The sequence below is a fragment of the Sander vitreus genome, chromosome 11 (genome assembly GCF_031162955.1).
Source record: "Sander vitreus isolate 19-12246 chromosome 11, sanVit1, whole genome shotgun sequence".
NCBI classification, from domain to species: Eukaryota; Metazoa; Chordata; class Actinopteri; order Perciformes; family Percidae; genus Sander; species Sander vitreus.
Window position 1 is genome coordinate 3,119,977 of NC_135865.1, and position 20,603 is coordinate 3,140,579.

A 20,603-nucleotide genomic window follows, 5' to 3' on the forward strand; every position below is an offset into this window, starting at 1 on the left:
GCACCGTTGCTCCGTCCGGCGCTTAGCACCGACCATGACGATTGTGATTGGTTTAAAGAAATGCCAATAAACCAGAGCACGTTTTCCTCACATCCCGGAATGCTGTGTGGAGTAGCCAGACCTTCCTCCACAGCGCTGTGGATACACATTTACTTCTTTGTGTCTTATACATACTGAAGCTGCGGTAAACAAGTTATTACGTGTTTATTTCACGATAGAAGGTTTCAAGGTTACAAGGTTGATATTTGACTGCAATTACTAACCAAGACAATACATTGAATCAGCAGTAAGTACACATGAGCTTGCTTTCCTTTCATGTAGTTAAATGAGCAAGCACAGTTTATAATGTAGCCTTTGACTCCAGCATATTTGTTGCTGAGTCCCACAGTCTTTATCTGCCAAACAAATGACAAATGTATCTTCAGCTCCAGGCCTGGTTGACGTGTGTGTTTCTGCTTGTACCGCATGTCGTTTTAGTGGCATGCGCTTCTAATTCAGAACTCCCCGCTCTACTCATTATGTACTCAGGTTTTGAGGGAACCTAATTAGATGCACATTTTCTCCCATCAAAAGGCTAAAGCATAGTGGAGCTGCTTGCTTTGTCCATATTTTCAAATTTCAGCGTGTAGTATTTGAGCATAAATCAAACACAACTCCATTAGGAAGGCATTATGGTGATGAGGAGGTGAGAGCTAGACAGATGTGAAGGCTTTCTGGCTCTCAAGCGGCATGGCAGCATCATTAGCAAGAAGTGCATCTTAGGAAGCTACGACGTGTGTTTTGTGAAAGTCTGTAAGTAGCAATTCTTTGGGAATTTTTGTATTCTCATTAGGACGGCAGGAAGTTAGGTTTGGAATATGAATCAGGGTTGTCTGTTCCTCATGTCCAAAGTAATGTATGTGTATGTATGTGTATGTGTGTATTACTATATTAATAAAATGTATTATTATTACTATAATGTTGCCATGGATTTAGTGAGTAGCGTTGTTGGCTACAACTCGAGCCCCATTCCTTAGCCCATATTCGTTTCCATTGGCAAATCAACACATTAAAAGTATGCCGAATTAGCTACTAGCAGTTCCTGTTTGCAATGCCTCCTGGATATACCAAAAAACTATCACTGGATTAATGTGATACTGAAGAAACCTACAAACATGATAATTGTCAGGCCACTTATGTAGTTATAAGGAGCTGTTTTTCTATGACTTCTAAGCGGATTAATAGACATTTAATTATTATGGGGATAATGGTCAGAGATACTGAGAGAGTAGAAGTCACACTTAACCTAAAAATATGTTTTATTTCTGTGTGTTCAGACTTGACTGAGTTATGACTCTGAGAAGAAGTGTCATTTTTTATGCGTGGCGCGGCAATCGGGCTAAGCGTTTTAATGTTACTAAATTGTCTCGTTGTTACTACTCTTGTCTTTTTCATCCACCTTTATTGACTGTCACCTGTAACCCTTATCCAAAAGATAGTTGTTTTAGTACCAGCAAAGTTTTCTTTGGTTTACTAGGACAGGCAGGCCACAGACGTTATGGAAGTTAAATTTGAGAGATTGACTAACGCATTGTTGGTTTTGGTCTATCTATACTGCTCTGCAGCTTTATCTATGTAAGTAAAAGACATGAACAAAGCTTTGAGATTTTCATGTTACATTTTGAGTGATGAGGGCTTCTCGAATGTACATACTACTTAAAAAATGTTCAAATATAGTTAGAACGGAACTACTGCCCATTCACAAAACACATTTTTATTCAAAGTTATTTGGTTTCATTACTGTTTAGACTAAAAGCAATGTCATCTAGAGGTAGTGAAATCGATCTCAATAACTGTCTGTGGTGATAAATTATCTGTTTTCCCAGGCCCAGATCTCCAAATAAAACTTGCATAATTTGATCAAACCTGCAGCAATCAAACCTCAAATGGCTGACTTTACTCACTCCACAGTTATAGTAATGAACCCTCCCATTTTGGAATAGTCTGCTGTTAGATAATCATTTCTCTAGACTGCCTTCTGGTCTGATGATTTGTTGTGATGCCTTCCAGCCAGACAGCAGAAGGCCCTGCTGACCGCGAGGTTGTGTCAGTGCAGAGAGAGAGGCCCATTGCTAACAAATTGTTATGTAAGATCACATAAGGCCACAGATTCTGGCTTTTTGGAAAGGCCAAAGAAAGATTACTCTTTTGTCTGTGTAACATCAACAGATGTTTGTTTGACAAGTTGGATTTGTTTTTTGTGATGTGTGTCAGCTTAGTTTTTTTTTAAAGTTGTTTTTTCACAGGGAAATTTCCGTAGCACTCTTCACTCAGTATCAAAGTAATCCAGTGGTGGTTGTCTGTACGTCCATGGGCTAGCTGCAAACAGCTACTTCTAATAGCTAATTTGGCAGATTTTAAATGCAGGGTTGGTAAGCTGGCAAGATTTGAAAGTACCTATCTCCTCAGGGCTTCTTCTAACCCCTCCCCCTGCCCTTGTGGCTCCGCCCACACACAGACGTGCACAAGCACCGCTGCATCGCCCCTTTTTCAGCTTCAGTCTTTCTTTTCTTTGCATTTTGTAGCAGTGTAGTTGGTTGCAAGTAACCGCGGAAGTGGCAACTTCTGCTACGTTTTCTCTCCGGCAGCGACGATGACGCTCTTTGAGATCAGACGCGTAAACGGGAGGGGTAGAGTAGGCGCAGCGGGGCAAGGAGGCATTTCATTGGTTCTTTCCAAGCTGACCGTGAGGCAGTGATTGGTGGGCGTCTTTACAGGATTCCAGCCGCAGCTACAGATGACGGATCTTTTTCACTCCATCAGCGCTGTATTGCTGTCGGGGTGTCAAGACCATTTCAAACAATATTATTTATATAAGTTTAAATTGGAAAAGTTGTAACCCACAGTGTAATTCATTGAATCCATGGAAACATTATATTTCATGTTTACATCTCAGAAAAAAAGCCTCATGGGAACTGTAGCTCCAAATTATCAGCATGATTATCCCCCAAATAGAAGTAAGACAAAAAATATTAACACGAGTGACAAAATCCTTTTATGTGACCTGTTTTATGTTGCACTATCAGTATATATTTTTTGACATTACTGAGACTGTCCCATCAGCATGGTGCTGTCCAGTCATATACACACATTTACTGTGTTCTGAAAGCCTGCGAAATACAGGCAAGAAAGCCAAACTATTTTTAATAAGAGCGTGGGTGGGGTGCCTTGGGTTGTGCAGTTGCATTTGAGATGGACAATTCTGTAGGTTTCTGGTTTTGCAACCCGTGCTCACTCCCAGCTCGTCAAATATTGACACATGGTCAGTGGCTCTGAGCGTCAGATACCAATGCACAATGCACCCTTTAGCGTCTGTATAAAACGCACCAAGCTTAGCAGTAGCGCTAGCGTAAGATGATGTAGTATGAAGAGCAACAACGGTAGGGAGTAGTTTGGGGCGGTGGAGGGATCACACAACACAGGACTTTCACCCAGGAGGTACGGGTTTGTGTCCTGTTCTTGTCCCGTGTGTCACTGAAACGGACATTTTTTAACGCCACCCACAATCTTTCCCTAACCCTAACTAAGCGGTTCTGCCCTGCACTTTGAAAAATTACGCCAAATCGGTCCCGACCCAGAGCGCCAAAAGTGAAAAGAATTACACCAAAGGAATCCCCACAGTGTCAAATATCGCTGCAGATGGGATTACATTGGAATTAGTTAAAAGCACCATGCATCTGACTAAGACGCTAAAGGAGACTTTTTGCGTCAATAACTAACGCCAAAAGCACCTGACCACATCTGTTTTTGACAAACTAAGAGTGAAACTGTCTTGGGTTTTGAGATTATAATTTACTGCTGAGGCCTTTGGGGGAGTAACAGCTTTACTTCCACAAATACAGTCTCCAGTACAATAGAGTTAATCACTTGATGGCTTGACCGACAATGCTTTGCACCTTTAATCCTAAAAGAATAGTTTGGATGCTTGAGCCAAAACTGTGTTTATTTAATATAATTGTTAATCCAGTGGATGTGCGTTAAAGATGTGAACCCTGAAATCTGGCACATACTTGTTCAGCCTTGCACCAGTGTTCCTCAATTGCAGCATTTCTCTACTCCTTACCACGTGATGTAACATTTAATATGTGACTGTGTGTGCTTTCTCTCTACTCTCTAGATCTACATATTTGAAAATAACATCTACTACCAGTCAGACGTCAAGAGTAACTCCCTTAGGCTGACATCCTCAGGGAAAGAAGGGATCATCTTCAATGGGATTGCTGACTGGCTCTATGAAGGTACATATCAGCTTCTTCACTACCTTTTAATTCAGTTTAAGGGCAAAACTAGCCAAAGCATGCAGTGTTCAGCTCAGTTCCTGGGAGCTGTTTGAAGAAAACCATGGCAGGATCTAAATGAAAAACAGCAACTTGATGTCAGATAATAATGTGTTGAGAAACTGGGGGTTTTAAACATTGCAAAAATACATATGATAATATCTAACTTAGTTTTCAAAGTGTTGGCAGTCCCATTAAACTGTAAATGCCCATCTTGAGAAACATAACCTTATGAAAGACAGTGATTAAATATTCATGGCGTTTGTTTTAGTGCAGATATCTCCCCACTGGGTGTGAGGAGTCATTTTATGTGCCATAAGTAAACACACACTGCAAGCTGTTAGCGACTTTGGTCAATCTCTCAGGAGACAAGAATATAATGTAAATCTTATAAAAAGGCAAGAGACGCACATAACTGCGGTGTTTGGTGTTTTAAGCCCCCAACGGCGTCTTCCAGGCAGCGCTGCCTGGAAGGCACTAGGATTAGGCACTGGTTAGGGTTAAAACACAACGCCCGGGATGGGTTAAAGGACAATTCCAGCTCTCTAGGAACTCTAGGTTTGTTTTGCGCAAGAATTGTCCTTTAAGGTTAGGGTTAGGTGCCTTGAAGTCAACGGTCGCAGCGCTGCCTTTTGTCTCCATTTTCCCGTTTATTCTTAATTATATTTCTGATGTATAATAATGTGATGGTTGAGCCCAAATTAGAATTTAATTTTCTTTTAATTGTATCTAATTTTTTCCATATCGGTGTGTTTTGTTGTGTCTGTATTTGATGAGATTATTTGTGCGTAACCATTAAGGACTACATGATGTAAGACTGCAATTTCTATCAAATGACAGTTCTAATACATTTAAACGTTTATTATAACTTGCATTCAACAATATATAAATAGTAACTTATATTACTACCAAAGTAACACAGATCAGTATCATTAGCTAAATATGAGTGACATGTTAAAGACGTTGCCAAAGGCAATTCAGAAGATTGACATTTTTACAAATAGTCAGTGTTGTCACAATAGTCAGTGTTAACAAAAATGTATAATTATTTTATGGATTTTCATGCTTTTAGTACAATTTATCAACTTTATTGTTTAAACCATCTACATTTAAACCTCAATACTAAGGATCATTCATAATGTAATGTCAATAACAGATATAAATGTCCACACAGAGTAATGCATTAGCTCCTAACTTAGAAGTACAGTGTACACGGCTGAAGTATATTGTGATTTAAAGCTGCTCTATGTAGAGTTTAAACATTCCCAACTTTGGCACCCCCAGTGGTTATGTCAAAAATGCTGTAATCACATCAAAGTTCTACACATAGTTAGGCTAGCTTTAAGCATCCATTGGCAGATCATATGTCAAGGTATTTTGTGTTATAAAATGGTAACAATTGTACTTTTTGATTCCTAACTTTCTAGATTGATTTGATAAAGGAATGTAGCTCACCCTGTGTCTCCTTCCAAACAGAGGAGATCCTTCAGACCCATGTGGCCCACTGGTGGTCGCCTGACGGAGAGAGGTTGGCCTTCCTGGTCCTGAATGACAGTCTGGTGCCCAACATGGCTTTACCTCGCTTCACTGGCATGACATACCCCAAAGGAAAGCAGTACCCATACCCTAAGGTAAACATTATTTAGAAGACACACCTCACACACCACCACATCACAATATCACCGCACCGTTTACACACTGGATACATGGCCATTAACCATGCTTCCAGGCAAATATGAAGAACAATATATCTGTTGTCATTTTCATTCACCATTTTGGGACATTGTTTGCTTGATTTTCAAGAATGAGATGAGAGGATCGATGTTCTATTTTGTACGTGCTACACGGTCAAACAGGTTTCACTAATGCCTCTGCACATTGAGACCCTGAGAGGTTTACACTCAACGTCCAATTAGGAGGTGACTACTGTTAAGGAAAAACTCAGGAGCAGCACAACTCATTTCACATACGTGAAGGCGATTCAGGAGACCTTGATGACTTACACAGGAGCATTTAATGAACACGCAATTGAGGAGACAATGAAGCAGGCATTACAGTTTAACCAGGATGTGTTATTGTGCAGTGCCGTCCCAACTCTCTGTTTATTACATCAATTTGTCTATTTGTGTGAGAATAATACAAAAAGCATTATTCCGATGCAAAGAGAGGAGATGTATTGTATGAGATTTAGCAGGTATTTTCATCTGCAGACCCTGGCCAGGTAGACACTTGTGAACACTAAATTACTTTAATGAAATTGTGCTGTTGTGCCTTTCTAAGTGTACTATACAGGCCTGTCTGTCTGTCATTTAAAGGGTGTTTTAATTGGACTATTTTTTATCTTGTTCTAGGCCAGTTGTCTTCCAACAAAACATGCTCATAAAGTAAAGGGAAATACACCTGAACAAGGCCAGTGTGTAGTCTAACCCGTTCTTTACTAAATGTATTCTCCAAACATAGGCTATTGCACAAGCTACAGTATGTGTGATTGGTGGTTTACTTTTCCTATTCTCCCATACTGTTTGTAACAATTTGATATCACAGTTTTACATTTTCAACGCAGTTTGAAATCAGCAAGCTAAAAGAAAAAACGTCTGTGTAGAGCTGCCACTCTCCACCAGTGACAGTCCTACAGGGAGACAGTACAATTTAAAAGAGGCAGGAAACAATCTTCCCCACTGACCGCAGCCTCACTTCAACAGAATGCAACGCACCGCAGTGATCACACACAACACAGACAACACACAAAGTAGTTGGCAAGCTTCAATAGCTTTGCCCATTTTTGATTGAAAGCAGCACCTGTTGTTCTGTCTCCAGATCTTTGTACAGGGCGCACTGTGCATCGGCACAAGTCATTTTAGGAAACACAGGAAATCAAAGTAGAATGAGTTTTTGCAGGTGGAGAGAAAAAGAAAACCAGAAAGAATCCCAAATTAACTTGTAGAATTAATTAAACATCATACAACACTGATCCTAGGCTCTGTTAACACTGATCCTGCCAGCTCTATCTCCACAGCGCTGTGGAGTAAGGTCTGGCTACTCCATACATACATTTTGGTATAGGAGAAAAAAACGCATTTCATTAAACCAATCACAATCCTCTTGGGCGGCGCCAAGCTCCGGACGGAGCAAAAACACCACATACAATATTAAATGAAGTTAACTGTTCACACATTACAGTAACATGAGCTATTTAAATTAGCTTGATACATGGTTAAACCTCATTTGCTCTTACCAGTGTATCTCTGTGTGTACTTTGTCCAAAGCAATCCCACCAATCGGTCCGGAAACATTGGCACTGTCTTTAATGTTACCCTCGCTAGCTACTGCAGACGATAGGCCATGCTCGGAAAACTTTTTCCACTACCGATGGGCAAACATGCTAGCAAGTCCCAGTTAGATACTAAATGGCGTAAACAACAAAATTGTAAATCTTTAGAATGGCTCACTGAAAGATCCAAGCAGGCCTGCCTTGTTGCAAGCTACATTTTCGTCCAAACTTACCATTTTCAGCTATAGCTTGCTAGCTTGGCGGTTGTTGTTTCCCGTAGCAAAGGGATTTTGTGAACCTTAAGCCCCCACAGATAGCAAAAGGGGAGGGATAAAGCCTGACATCCAGTGCGGAGCCATGCACCAGATATCAGGCTTTTTCCAGAAATGTACTTATGTTTCTCCATACTACACTCATCCCGACACTTTTATACTGCCTGAGGGAAGGTTTCTCATGGATTTAGAACAATGTTCAAATGAGAACAATGACAGAATGCAAGAGCCAGTTCTCTACTATTGTAATACTATCATTATGTAACTATTCCTTCAGTAAAGTGTTTCTTCAATGCATTATTTTTAATCAGCATTGTTTTTCATGTCTGCTGTAAAGTTTATATGACAAAATTCCTTACAGTTTCTGCATAACAACACATGCATAATATGGACATTAGACAGAGTACACAGGGGATTTTAAAAGCATGTTCTCAGTTAACTATTCATTGCAGGTCTTTATAAGTCACACTTGCCATATTGGATGGTGTTGCAAAAAGCATTTGATGATGTGAGGCTTTTGTCTAAAGTCTGGACTGTTGATTCTGCATGCAGGCTGGCCAACCCAACCCGGCGGTGAAGCTCTATGTAGTCAATCTTTACGGGCCGACGCACACGCTGGAGCTCATGCCTCCAGAAACACTCAAGCTACGGTGAGACTTTTCCATCAGCTGCTGTGCCACTGAAAGGGATGCTTTTGACATTTTAAACTTCAGACGATAATCTCACAAGACACTCAGAACATTTCATTGGTAAATCATGGGCAATGCAACTTGTTACAGTAGCTCTAACTTTCACTATCAATGAGGATAGCTAACAAACTGAAGGACAAACCAAAACCAACAATTCCCACACTACAATATTTTATGATTATTTTACAATGAATGCAGCTTCATTTTTTCATTTCAACACATTTCAGAAAACTTGTTATAACCATCATATGTTGCTGTAAATGAATCTCTTGAGACATTATCTATTTAAATCAACTGTATGTCAACAGGACTTCTTCCTCCATCTCCTTGCACCACATGTATAAATGTATGTGATTGGGTGGTACAAGACATGTTTCTGTTGAAACATGTCTTGTACCACCACCATGAAAGTAATGTGTAGAAGTAAAGTAATTTGGTAGAGTTGTAAGGAACTGTTAGCTGGGGCATTAACCTGCACCCTTGGTTCAATTACCAACTGACTTTCATCTTCAGTGATTTTATTTACTGCTAAACTGCTTATTAACACCTGTTACACCTCTGATGGTCCGCTGGCTGGCCCGGCCAACATTCAAAGGCTGTAGCAGGCTCTGTGTAAAGCTATTGAAGATAGCAGTATCATATGAAACTAGACGATCTCAGGAATCAGTTTAGGGCTGTGTAATATATCAATATTATATTGATATTGTGATGTGAGACTAGATACCGTCTTGGATTTTGGATATTATAATGTCGTTATATGGTAAGTGTTTTCTTTTCCTGGTTTTAAGGGCTGCATTATAGTAAAGGGATATCATTTTCATAGAATAGAAAGACTGTTAAAGCTGTTTTGTTATTTGCCTTTAACCACTCAGTCATTGGCAATGGCAATTTTATTTATACTGCACTTTTCATAACCCAGACACCCAAAGTGCTTTACATCAAAAACACTTAACTCACTTAGTCCACATTACTGAATGTATCAAAAACAACAGTGTGTAAATATTTTGAGAAAGCACCAATTGTCTACAATATTGCCGCAATATCAATATCGAGATATTTGGTCAAAAATATTGTGATATTTGATTTTCTCCAAATTGCCCACCTCGAAATGCATTGGTACCAACCATGAAGCTTGTTGGGGAGGGGCCTTAATAACGCTTTAAGTTAGGCCAGATTTTGGCGAGGGAAAAAAAACTGGCATGGACATTTTCAAAGGGGTCTTTTTACCTCTCACCTCAAGTTATCCGAATGAAAATTGACTCTATGGGTACCCACAAGTGCCCTCTTCCCACATTTTATGATAATTTGTGATTTCCAAATAAAGCTTCATGAAGCATTTTCTTTATTTTCTGAGCCCACTAGATGGTGCTCTCTGTTCAACAAAGGGTTGAAAGCACACTGAATTGCCATTCCTTGAGCCTTTTGCTTTAAACCAAGAGCGCCATCATTGGGTCAACAAATACAACTAATGCAGACCTGCCAACATGTACGCATTTTTCGTACTCGGCACGCATTTTGACCCTTAAGTACACTTGTACGATTCGCTGCTCTCTAGGTACGCATTTTGTTGCATCTTTCATTTCCCCGGTTTCAGTTTCTATGCAATCTACATCTATGACGTTGATTCTGCCGCTGAGCCACAGCGTGTAAGTGGAGTGAAAAGCTTTCGGCCAATCAGAGCGCTGTATTTTAACCCACTGCCCACCTGCCCCTCCTAGCCAAATGCTTTGCACGTTTAATTCAATTCAGTGCCTCAAGCAAGCCAGGCTGTCGGGATAACTGTAGGCTTGCATACCATGGCTGAACCGCCTCGAAAAAAGGTTCGGAAACCACAGCGATTTCTTGACAGCTTTCGGGAGAGATGGCCTTGCCTCCACATGTCCAGGCTACCTCATCACGCGTTCTGCACCGTGTGCAAGACAGACATCAATATCATTCACGAAGGGACAACAGGTAACGAACACAGTCCCACACGCAAATACTGGGTCGGGTATGGCTGCAGCCTGGAGACCTCCTGTCTCATGCCTCCCATGCTCACTAACTTATCTGTGACTTAATTTAGAAAATAATTCACGATTCCGTAGGCTATTCTGAACATCTGAATTTACCATTGTATTCTGAACATCTGAATTTACCGTTGGACATGCCCAGGCATGAGACGGGAGGAGCATGAGACAGGAGGTCTCCAGGCTACAAGCCATGCACTCTTGCAAATACTCGCCACCCACCCCCCGAAACATAATGTTATATAAAAAATAAAAGGATGATAAGAAAAACATGTTCATAGTGTCAATAGGCTAGCCTATTGACACCCATCCTCCCAACTAATGGGAAGGATGGCGGGTGTGACAGTTAATCACACCCGCCATCCTTCCCATTAGTTGGGGGCAGTTAGAAAAGTGGTGGAATGGCTAGAAAACTAGAAGGTTTTAGACAGGCCAGGTGCTGATTAACGTAAGATAAAGGGAACAGTTAGGCTATTTTTTAGCCTAATTGAATTTATGAACATAAATAATGACCTTGATATCATAACAGGGAGTCCAGCTGGGACGAGCTCAGTTAATGATGCATAGCATACAATAGAGCTATTTGCTATATTTTACTGACATAATGCAATTGTCACCCATGTCAACCTTTTAAAAGCCTATCTGAAATTATCTGACCCATGTTATTTATTAGCCTATAATCGTGTCTCTGCCAGGCTTCAATCTTGTGCTGTTTTAGTAGTTGCTTTAGGCCTATTTAAAGTTGCTTTATGAGTAAATCATTACTTAGACTACTTAATTTCCCTTCAGTAATCAGAAGAAGGCTATGTGTTAACCTGGTCTGACTCTCATCTTTAACACAGAAGTACGTAGGCCTATTTATTAGCTCACTCCACCTCCTATTCGCTAGACTAACAAAAATATATGGGCACAAAATATTGGACAGAATATAAGAAAACATTTGTGTAGTTTCACTACACCTGCAGCCATTCATCCACTCCATTCCTCTACACAGTAATAAGAATTTATTGTAATCTAGGAGGTATTGATGAGCCAAACAATGTATTTCAATATAAATTACATGTATCTAGATTTCCTTTGAATGAGGTGTGTGTGTGTATGTGTGTGTGTGTGTGTGTGTGTAACGTAATTCATAATATTTGTAACAATATGCAGGAATATGAACTAGCCTATCATAATCTCCTCCCTCTCCACCTACATTTTCAGATTGCACACGCATTATGTATATTATGTATTATGGTGTTGGGTATCTCATAGGTTTCTCACTGGTGGTTGGGCAACGGTGGAGCGTACATTGGCGGTGGGCTGGGGGGGTTGTACTCTTAACATTTCTTCAAGGTTGGCAGGTCTGCTAATGGTTCATGAAGCTTCATTTGGAAATCACTAATGCTAATTCCATGCGGTTGGTAACAAAAAAACTGCATTTTTTGCATGCAGTATGTGTTATTTTCACCTATACTAAAATGGTGTATTTGTATATTTCTGCATACTGGGGTCCCTAAACACTCTTGGAATTGCATAAATTGGGTATGACTGGAAAGCTGAGACTCTTGTGGATTCAATAAGGCGGCTTCTTAGCAGTTTCCCGAACAGAAGTGCTCGCCGTCCAATCGCCGGAAAATGCACTTCTTGCAGAAATCTCCAAATGTCAAAAGGTTTTGACATCAAATCACAGCATGTATTTTTCTATGGTGTTCCTCAAAGTCTGGTGTCTTGATGTGGTATTTTGGAAGGATTTTTGAAATGGTTATTAAATGGCAATTAAATGGTTAAATTTAGCATCAAATTGTAACAAATGGTATTAACCCAACTACTGCTGCAACAATTTATGAGACAATAGTGAGCACGGGAATGGGCATCATAATGTATTGTTCCCAAATCTATTACAGTAATGCACTTTTACTAATTATTTAATAATTACTTCAGTTTTATCTCTGCTTTATGACTAGAAAAACACAGTGCTGAGCTGCATCTCAAATTAATCCTCAGGTTGCCAGCTTTCAGATGATTTATACCACCTCTATGTGACGTATACTGTTCACCTGATCTGTGATGATCTTTTTGTGCACATTTTACTTAAAGTTTGATTCATGACTTCTATAACAATCAATTTTCCTTGACAGCATATGGATTATTATACAACTTGAAATAACGATTTGTGTAATTATGATGTTTTTCATAGGGAACATTATGTGACCATGGTGAAGTGGATCAGTAAGACCAAGACGTCTGTCCGGTGGTTGAACCGGGCCCAGAACATCTCCATCCTGACTGTGTGTGACACCACCACTGGAGCCTGCGTCACGGTGTGTGTGTGTGTGTGTGTGTGTGTGTGTGTGTGTGTGTGTGTGTGTGTGTGTGTGTGTGTGTGTGTGAGAGAGTGAGAAAGTCTATGTCCTTGGGTAGAATAGGAAAGTGTTTTTGTGTACTTAAGTATTATCTAATCTGGGAATCTATTGTGGGTTCAATTCATAATTTAATTTCACATCATAATGCTCCAGATGTACTTTGTGTAAGGCATGTCTTAATAGAGTGCTCTTTGCAAGGTTTATATTTGATGAAGCCTAGTAACAGGCTTATTATATCTAATTTTGATTTCCAAGGTTACGTTCCTGTTTGGCACATGTTTACTTTATCTATTTCACGAGCCTTCATGAGTAATTTTATTTTAAATCATGTTCCGCTTTATATCCACCTAGTGGTTGCTATGTGCATTGTTGTTGTGAGTTCAAGAAGACCGACGTAATAGTGGCATCTATTAGTCTTGTCAGACAGATAGTAGAGGTGCCTTTAGAAGTGTTTTTTTTATGTATTTTGAGACACACATTAACCTTTTCAGCATGATCTTGAGCTTTTAAACACAGTTAACTACATTGCTTACACTTTTGCTCTAGTGTTTTTATAAAGGCTCTAACATCACACCGCCCTTTAAAATGGAGAAGTCACAGAATGAAAATATTTCATTTAGCATTGAGACTGTCTCTTGTGTTTAAACATGCATGTGATTAACTAATTGGCATGCAGGTAAGTAACCAACAGACAATAGTAAAATAAAAAGTAATGTCTCATGTTTCAGCTCATCAATCATGATGTATTTATCTCCTTTACCTGATAGCACATTAGCTGCTGTTAACATTAAAAAAGTATAACAAAGTATGTAAACCAAAGTTTGTGATTTTGCCTCTAGAATGTAGGCTATATAAATAAATCCCAGACACGCCTGCTCTACCTAATTAAGGTTGCTGAGCTATGATTGGTCAATCAAGTTTGAGGGCAGGGTTTAGTGAACGGTCAGTGGTGTACAGTCCTGAACACTGTGCCAGAGAGGAGTAAACGACACATTACAGAGACAATAGAAACCGAATGTTATTATGACTGAGCAGCCAATGTGATCTCATCGGAAAAGCGTATAAATGACACGCCACTTTTCGCCATGTTTTGTGTGTCATGTAACACATTTTAAGCTTGTCATTTTACGCCCCATTCTCATTCACAACTCGTCCCATACGCTTTCAAGACCCCTTGACGTCACATTTTTACACGCCAAACTATGTTTTCCGAATTCAAACAAAACGTAAGCTTGTGAAGGTAGTTAAGTTTAGGAAAAACATCACAGTTTGGGTTAAAGTAAGGACGTAAGTTACATTATCAACGTAATTAATCCAAATCAATGGTTACGTTAACATAACTCGTTTTACAGGGGACACAAAAACTGGTCTCCTAGGTCAAAGTCCTGTGTTTGCTGGACCCGTCCACCTCTGCTCGCATCCGCCTAAACGCACTCCTCAGTCTTTATGCCACGTCTCCTCAGTTCCAGAGTAGTCGTCTGAGCGTGATGGGTTCACAATTGAAAGCTTGGTTCGAATACATGGCATAAAATGACACGCGGAAAGCAAAATAAGCATTGTGATACCACCCAAAATGACTTAACAAATTGGCTTGTTATTTACGAACCATATCAAGAGACCTGGCTGGACCAACACTAGCATGTTCCTGACTTGCTAGCTACTGTCGATCACCAACTAACCCGGCGATTAGTCCCAAGTCCCCAAATCTCTTGGATACGAGGACATGCAAATTAACTCCTTTGTGCCACTTTCTGAAAATCCCCTTAACTTTAGTATCCGTTAAACTAATCATTGTTAGAGGAAAACTTTGCTTAATTCGCAGCACATCTGCTGGCGTAAACTCCTTCCAGATTATCTCCGTATTTGAATGTGAATTTGCAGTTTTAACCCCACTGTTGAACTGTGGGACTCTCAGGCCACTCTTTCAGTCCTGTGCTTCCTGATTTGGAGTGATTTGCACAAACAAACATGCCGCCGAGCCAAGAGGCAGCTTAGCTCAGGCCTGGTCTCAGAGCCTGGCCTCCTCTGCCAAAACTCTGGTTCCCACTCATGCATATTGGTTTGAAACCATGGGGCTCAGACTGGGAATGGTGTTACCCAGTGCCCTGTGTAAATAAACGACAAAATATAGGGTCCATTATGTGACAGTCTGGAAAAATGCTATGCAGGTGTTATTCCAAAATAACTTTTACAAAAAATTCTGCTGACATAAAAGAACATTTATTTTGTGAGACAGAATGTGATTTCACTCATCTACAATACTGCTCTATTGTTCCCTGTTTGAAGTATAACACAGGAGCCAGAAAGAAAAGCTGTAAAGACGAGAGGATTTTGATGCTCTGGCTGAATTACCACCAGACTAACATTTTGCTCTGACATCTTTTTCAGAGACACGAAGAAAGCTCTGAGCTTTGGCTGTCCAAGCAGGTAAAGTGTTCTCCGTTCCATGTGTTGTGATACATACTGTAAGTTAGTACTGTGAGCTCAACAGTGTGGTTCCGGAAGTAAAAATCCCATTCATTTTCTTCATAAGGGTTTTGATTATTAGCCGCAATCTCTTTACCATCCGAGGTAGACTGACCACGAGCTGTGAGATTGTGAAACGATGGTATCTGCTCCTGTAGAAGTCTATATGAAGTCAACCTTGAGAAGTACTACACCACCCACAATCCTAACACCGATGTCTCTGATTGGTGGAAATGGAAATGTTTACCGAACCTGTGAATGGCTACACTCTTAAGAAATAAATCCGTAAAATAAAATAAAAAGTACTGGCAGCTCATTACCCAGACTTTGTCCCGTAATTTTAAAAAACAGAAACTTTGTGTTCAAATTTTTTCTTAGTTAGTAAACTTCTGAAAAGAAATCCATTCTTTAATCAACCAAACCAACATCCAGGGCCGGCAAAAGTTGTCGGAGCACAGATCATGCGAAATGTAAATAAACTTAAAGCTATAGTGCCCCCATGAGGAATTCTAAGTAATGACAACAAAGCTGTTGGCACGTCCACATGCTACAAACCTTCCGTGACCCATCCCTTCTCCTCCACACAGTTGCTAGTAGCCAAGGAGGACACGGAGGATAAAAAAACAAACATGATGGACTCTTCAGAAGAGGTCATTATCTTCACTGGAGTTTCTGTGCGGGAAAGTCACCGGACGCCACAATCTTCTGAATATAGTCATACTGAGAGATCCAGAGAGAGTTGTGTGGAGCTGATAGTCTTAATTAGCTTTGTAGCAACTCATTTGGCAATGGCTTGAATGTAACGGACGTTCATTAATATCAAAAAGTTACGCACTAAAGCTTTAAATACAACTGTGAATTACATTCTATGGACATTTCTGTTAAAATATACAGTAATACAACTGTTAATACACAGATATTTCTTAAAGTATAGTGAGCTGCTACCATTGAATTATTTCTGTACACAGTCTTGTACCTTCGCCTTTTTTTCCGTTTTCAAAATGTTATTTTCCACCGAAACCAATGTTTTATGGCCATGATTAGGCACGGGCCCGTTACCAGTTTCAAGGTATACCGCGGTTTGAAAGAGTCACTGTATCAAAACCACTACAATTTTCTGTCACACCGTTCCTAAGGTATGAGCGTTTAGAAATCCCTCTCCCTGCCAGTGTGTTCAAAAATAAAATACATTGTGTTCAATGGGGGAAAAAAAGTAGTTTTTTACCCAGACATTTTAAAATAATACATTTTAAAGCTGCAGTTGTAAAACTGTGATATTTTTGCTGAAGGTTATTGTACCGTCAGAATCTCATACCGTCCCCATGCCGAGTCACGATTCATCTCGTTGGATTGGTTCCAGGCCTAAAACTCTTTTTAAAGGCATTTAATGAAACGTCAATGGAGACATTGAGTGGGGAAAATCACTTCCGGAACCAGAGCCGTCCAAAAAGTGGGCGGTCACTGTTGAGCTCTATACTTAATATTTTGAAAAGCATGTGCTCCAGTGCTGTAGTTTCACTTGCTGTCAATCATCTCTATCTCAGTGTCTTTTAAATTATGCGACAAAATGACTACTTCACCAATTTTCCACTTAATCTCGTATTTCTACAAACAATCTGCTCCATACTTTTTCGCTGTATCATGAAGGAAGGCTACATTCATCCCCGAAATCCCACACCTGATGATGCAAACACAGGCTGAGCAGCAGCAAGAAGGACTCCTTGGCCCCTTGAGTCTTTCTCTCCAGCAGATGAAACCCTGACCTGTGACTTCTTTATCACCTGTCGGATTTCGGAGCAAAGAATAGAGCCTTCCTTGGAGATATTGAAGTGCATTGGGTGTACATGACTGAACCCAGCTGCCACTTGAATCAGTGTTTCCATGCAATGTATATACCTCATCCAGGAAATGTTGAAAAATTGCAGCACATATTGAGCTTTTTATAATGTTTTCACTGTAAAAAAAAATATATTTGAATACACATTCTTTCCTGTCAAGTTGGACTTCTGGAAAGCACGACTGCACTGTAAAATGTACTTATTAAATCGTCAAGATCCTGCTTATGTAGTAATGTCAACAGAGCCGTGGGCATTCAATAACCTGGCATATAATCAAAAGCCAGCAAGATTAAAACCTGACACTGTACTACTAGTTCCGTTTAGATATGGCTCTATTCATTTATTTATTTCCAAAGCAGAGAGTTCAGTTTACTCTCATTTAAAGAATATTATATTTATTTGGGAAGCATGAGAGGCAGATGAGAGAAAGTTTCTAGCAGGATTTGATCATATAGCCCTGCAGCCGTACATGTTTGGCTGTAGCGCTGGCCAATTTAAGCACTTGACAATCTTGGCACACAGAGCTGCTAGTCTTTGTTAAGGATGCTAATCTGCCAAATGCTCATATACTGACTGTGTCGTGTGTGTGTGTGTGTGTGTGTGTGTCCAGTGTGAATTTCACAAATTTAAACTTGATGAACTAAATGCAAAACACTCAGTTATGCATCTCCTCAATGCACAGCAGGAATATATGCAAACTTTGGTTTCACATATCTAATGAATTGAATGTTATCCAAAAATGTCCAGTACTCTGACTTTCTGTTGGCTAGGTTCAGTGGTGTTTGGATATGTTACCTTAGTAGCAAAGAAGCAATTCAACAAAGGAAAAATACTCAATTGAAAGTCCTGTATGACAAACTTTTACTTAAATTTTACTTTAAAAGCATGTAAATCTCATGAATGGAATGTACTTAAAAATACTCATGGTAACACTTTATGTTAGAAATGCACCGATAGACCGGCCGGTGACCGGAGTTGGCCGGTTTTCACGTGCTCGGCCATGACCGGAGACCGGCAGGTCAGTCTGACATATGCCGATTTCATGCCGGTCAATGCTACAAATAACTGACAACAGAAGTTATACGAGTTACAGTTTTCAAGGAGGACGCACACACGGACGCGACAGCACAGTCTCTTTTTCCTTTCTCTCAACTTTTCCGCCGTGTGTCGGCGCTATTCTCGCACATGTAGGGAACCTCGTGAATTAACCTGCAACATGTCAGCTGTTTGGAAATTCTTCAGCCTGTGTGCAGAAGATAACAAGTTTGCAATATGCAACACCTGCAAGGAAAGAGTAGGGCGTGGAGGGACGACACCAAAAACCCAAATCACATTTTTTTAGTTGGATATTGGATGTGAAAAGAAGGAAATGGTTCTAACATTAACCTTTAGATGTGTGTGAGTTTCCCAGCAGTTTTCAGCAGTGATACAGAATGCAAATCTATGGAATTGAGCGGACTGTTTTTCTGCTTAACATGTGTTAACATTCTGAGTTTTATTTAAAATAAATTTGGCCCTGCATATTAGTCATTATAAAGCATGTATTAATGCTTTATTTAGCATGACCATATATCTACTAGGCCATTAACTAAGGGTTTTCCATCAATAACCTTGTAATTACTGCGGGTTGATAGTAAGTAAGGACGTTGTTCTTCATGATTTATATTCTTGGCTCAGCATGGGCTTTCTTATGTAATAAAACACAAAACTATATGTAAAGATTTGATTTTGATTGCAAAACATTTTGATAAAAAATATACATTAATTAATGTTTTTTGCTATTTACTATTTCCGTGTTAGGGACAGAACTCAGGCGCAGACTGGAGTTGGTGCAAAAGAATCTTGTTTTATTGAGACAGTGAGAGTGAGCTGGCAGTGGGGGGTGCTGGGTCCGAAGCTGGCTGGGCTGGCAGTAGAGGTGTTGGGTCTGACGATGGCTGAGCAGGCAGTGGAGGTGCTGGGTCCGGAGATGGCTGGGCTAGTAGTGGATTCTGAAGATGGGTTATTTCTGGAACAAGGAGCAGACAGGTCAGAAAAAGAACAGGTAGCTAGACTTGGAACAAATAACAAAGGCTGGTGAAATAGCATACTGGTAGTAAGCAACAATCCGGCAGGGAGAGGAAAGTCAGACTGGTCTTTAAAGCCAGATGATGAAGCAGGATGAATGGCAGGTGCGCTGATATGGAATGGGTGTCAGGTCTGGGGAGAATCAACCGGGGGGTGTCCGCACTCTGTGACATGAAGGGAACGGGAACACAGATAGACTGGAAACAAAAACACATGACAGTCATAACAAATGAAGAAATAAAACAAAAACACATTCTCACACACACACCAGACTGTCACCGAGAGGAAGTCACGGCAGGCGGGGGCGTGACAAGCCATGGTATAAGTGGCGGCCTCCCCGTCGTCCATTAATTCCTGATAGCCCTTACCTAATAACTGCCTTATAATGACCAATAAAGAGCAAATATGCTATTAATATACATGCTTATGAGCAAGTAGTTAATGGTGAATATGTGTACCTTAATATAAAGTGTTACCATACTCATTATGTGGGCAGGTTTGGGTCATTGTTATATTTTATGTTTTATATCACTAGATTATCAATGTGTAACCAGCATTTCAGTCTTGTTTCTCCTCGAGGTGGAGCAAATTTAAGTCTTTTGTCATTTAATTTACAGCAACAGTGTGTCATTTTTATGCATATTATAGATTATCATCTTTATGCTCATTAAAGATGATCAACATCTAAAAGAAGAAAGAAGCACTTTTTATCAATCCCTCGATGGGGAAATTTCATTTTGACATTCTGCTGTTGTTACATTATACACGTACTGTAGACCTGAAGTACACAGACATGTTCACACAGGAGCTGTAGGCACACATCACCAAAGAGGTGTCGGCCCTCAGAGCAATTGGGGCTAGGTGCGTTGCATAATGGGCAGCTTTCCAGTCCACACTCCACACTTTGGTCCGTACAGAGACCTGAACCGCCCACCCTCCGGTCCATAAGCCAAGTTCACACAGACTGAGCCGCTGCTGCCCCCAAACTAGTAACTACAGCTGTTGAATAAATGCGGTTTGGGTAAAAATGACCCAGTGTATGCCTCTGAAATGCAGGGGTGTAGAAGTAAAAAGTAAGAGATGATTGAAATACTCAAGTAAAGTACATGTACCTCAGAACTGTGGAACATGGGAACAGCCTGCTCTCCTTTAGAGCCACAGAGGACAGTATACATGTTTTTCTCCCTATAACTTGTAAATTGATGTTTGTGTGTGTGAAATCAGTGCAGTACAGCACATGCGTTAATGTACCTTGTTACGTTAGAGTTTCCGGAAGTTGCAAATGGTGCACTTTTCTCTCTGCTGGTCATGCTAACCACCCATTTAACTT

The 20,603-nt window shown here is 40.2% G+C and overlaps 1 protein-coding gene across 1 annotated transcript in view; it reads left to right on the forward strand.

Annotated features, from left to right (window-relative positions):
• Positions 1 to 20,603, forward strand: part of dpp10 (dipeptidyl peptidase like 10) — a 129,834-nt gene that overhangs the window by 89,563 nt on the left and 19,668 nt on the right. Inside the window, exons 8-12 of the mRNA XM_078263073.1 lie at positions 4,157 to 4,277; positions 5,793 to 5,947; positions 8,412 to 8,509; positions 12,737 to 12,860; positions 15,291 to 15,329. Coding sequence (XP_078119199.1) covers positions 4,157 to 4,277; positions 5,793 to 5,947; positions 8,412 to 8,509; positions 12,737 to 12,860; positions 15,291 to 15,329 — 537 coding nt within the window. The remainder of the gene's footprint in view (positions 1 to 4,156; positions 4,278 to 5,792; positions 5,948 to 8,411; positions 8,510 to 12,736; positions 12,861 to 15,290; positions 15,330 to 20,603) is intronic.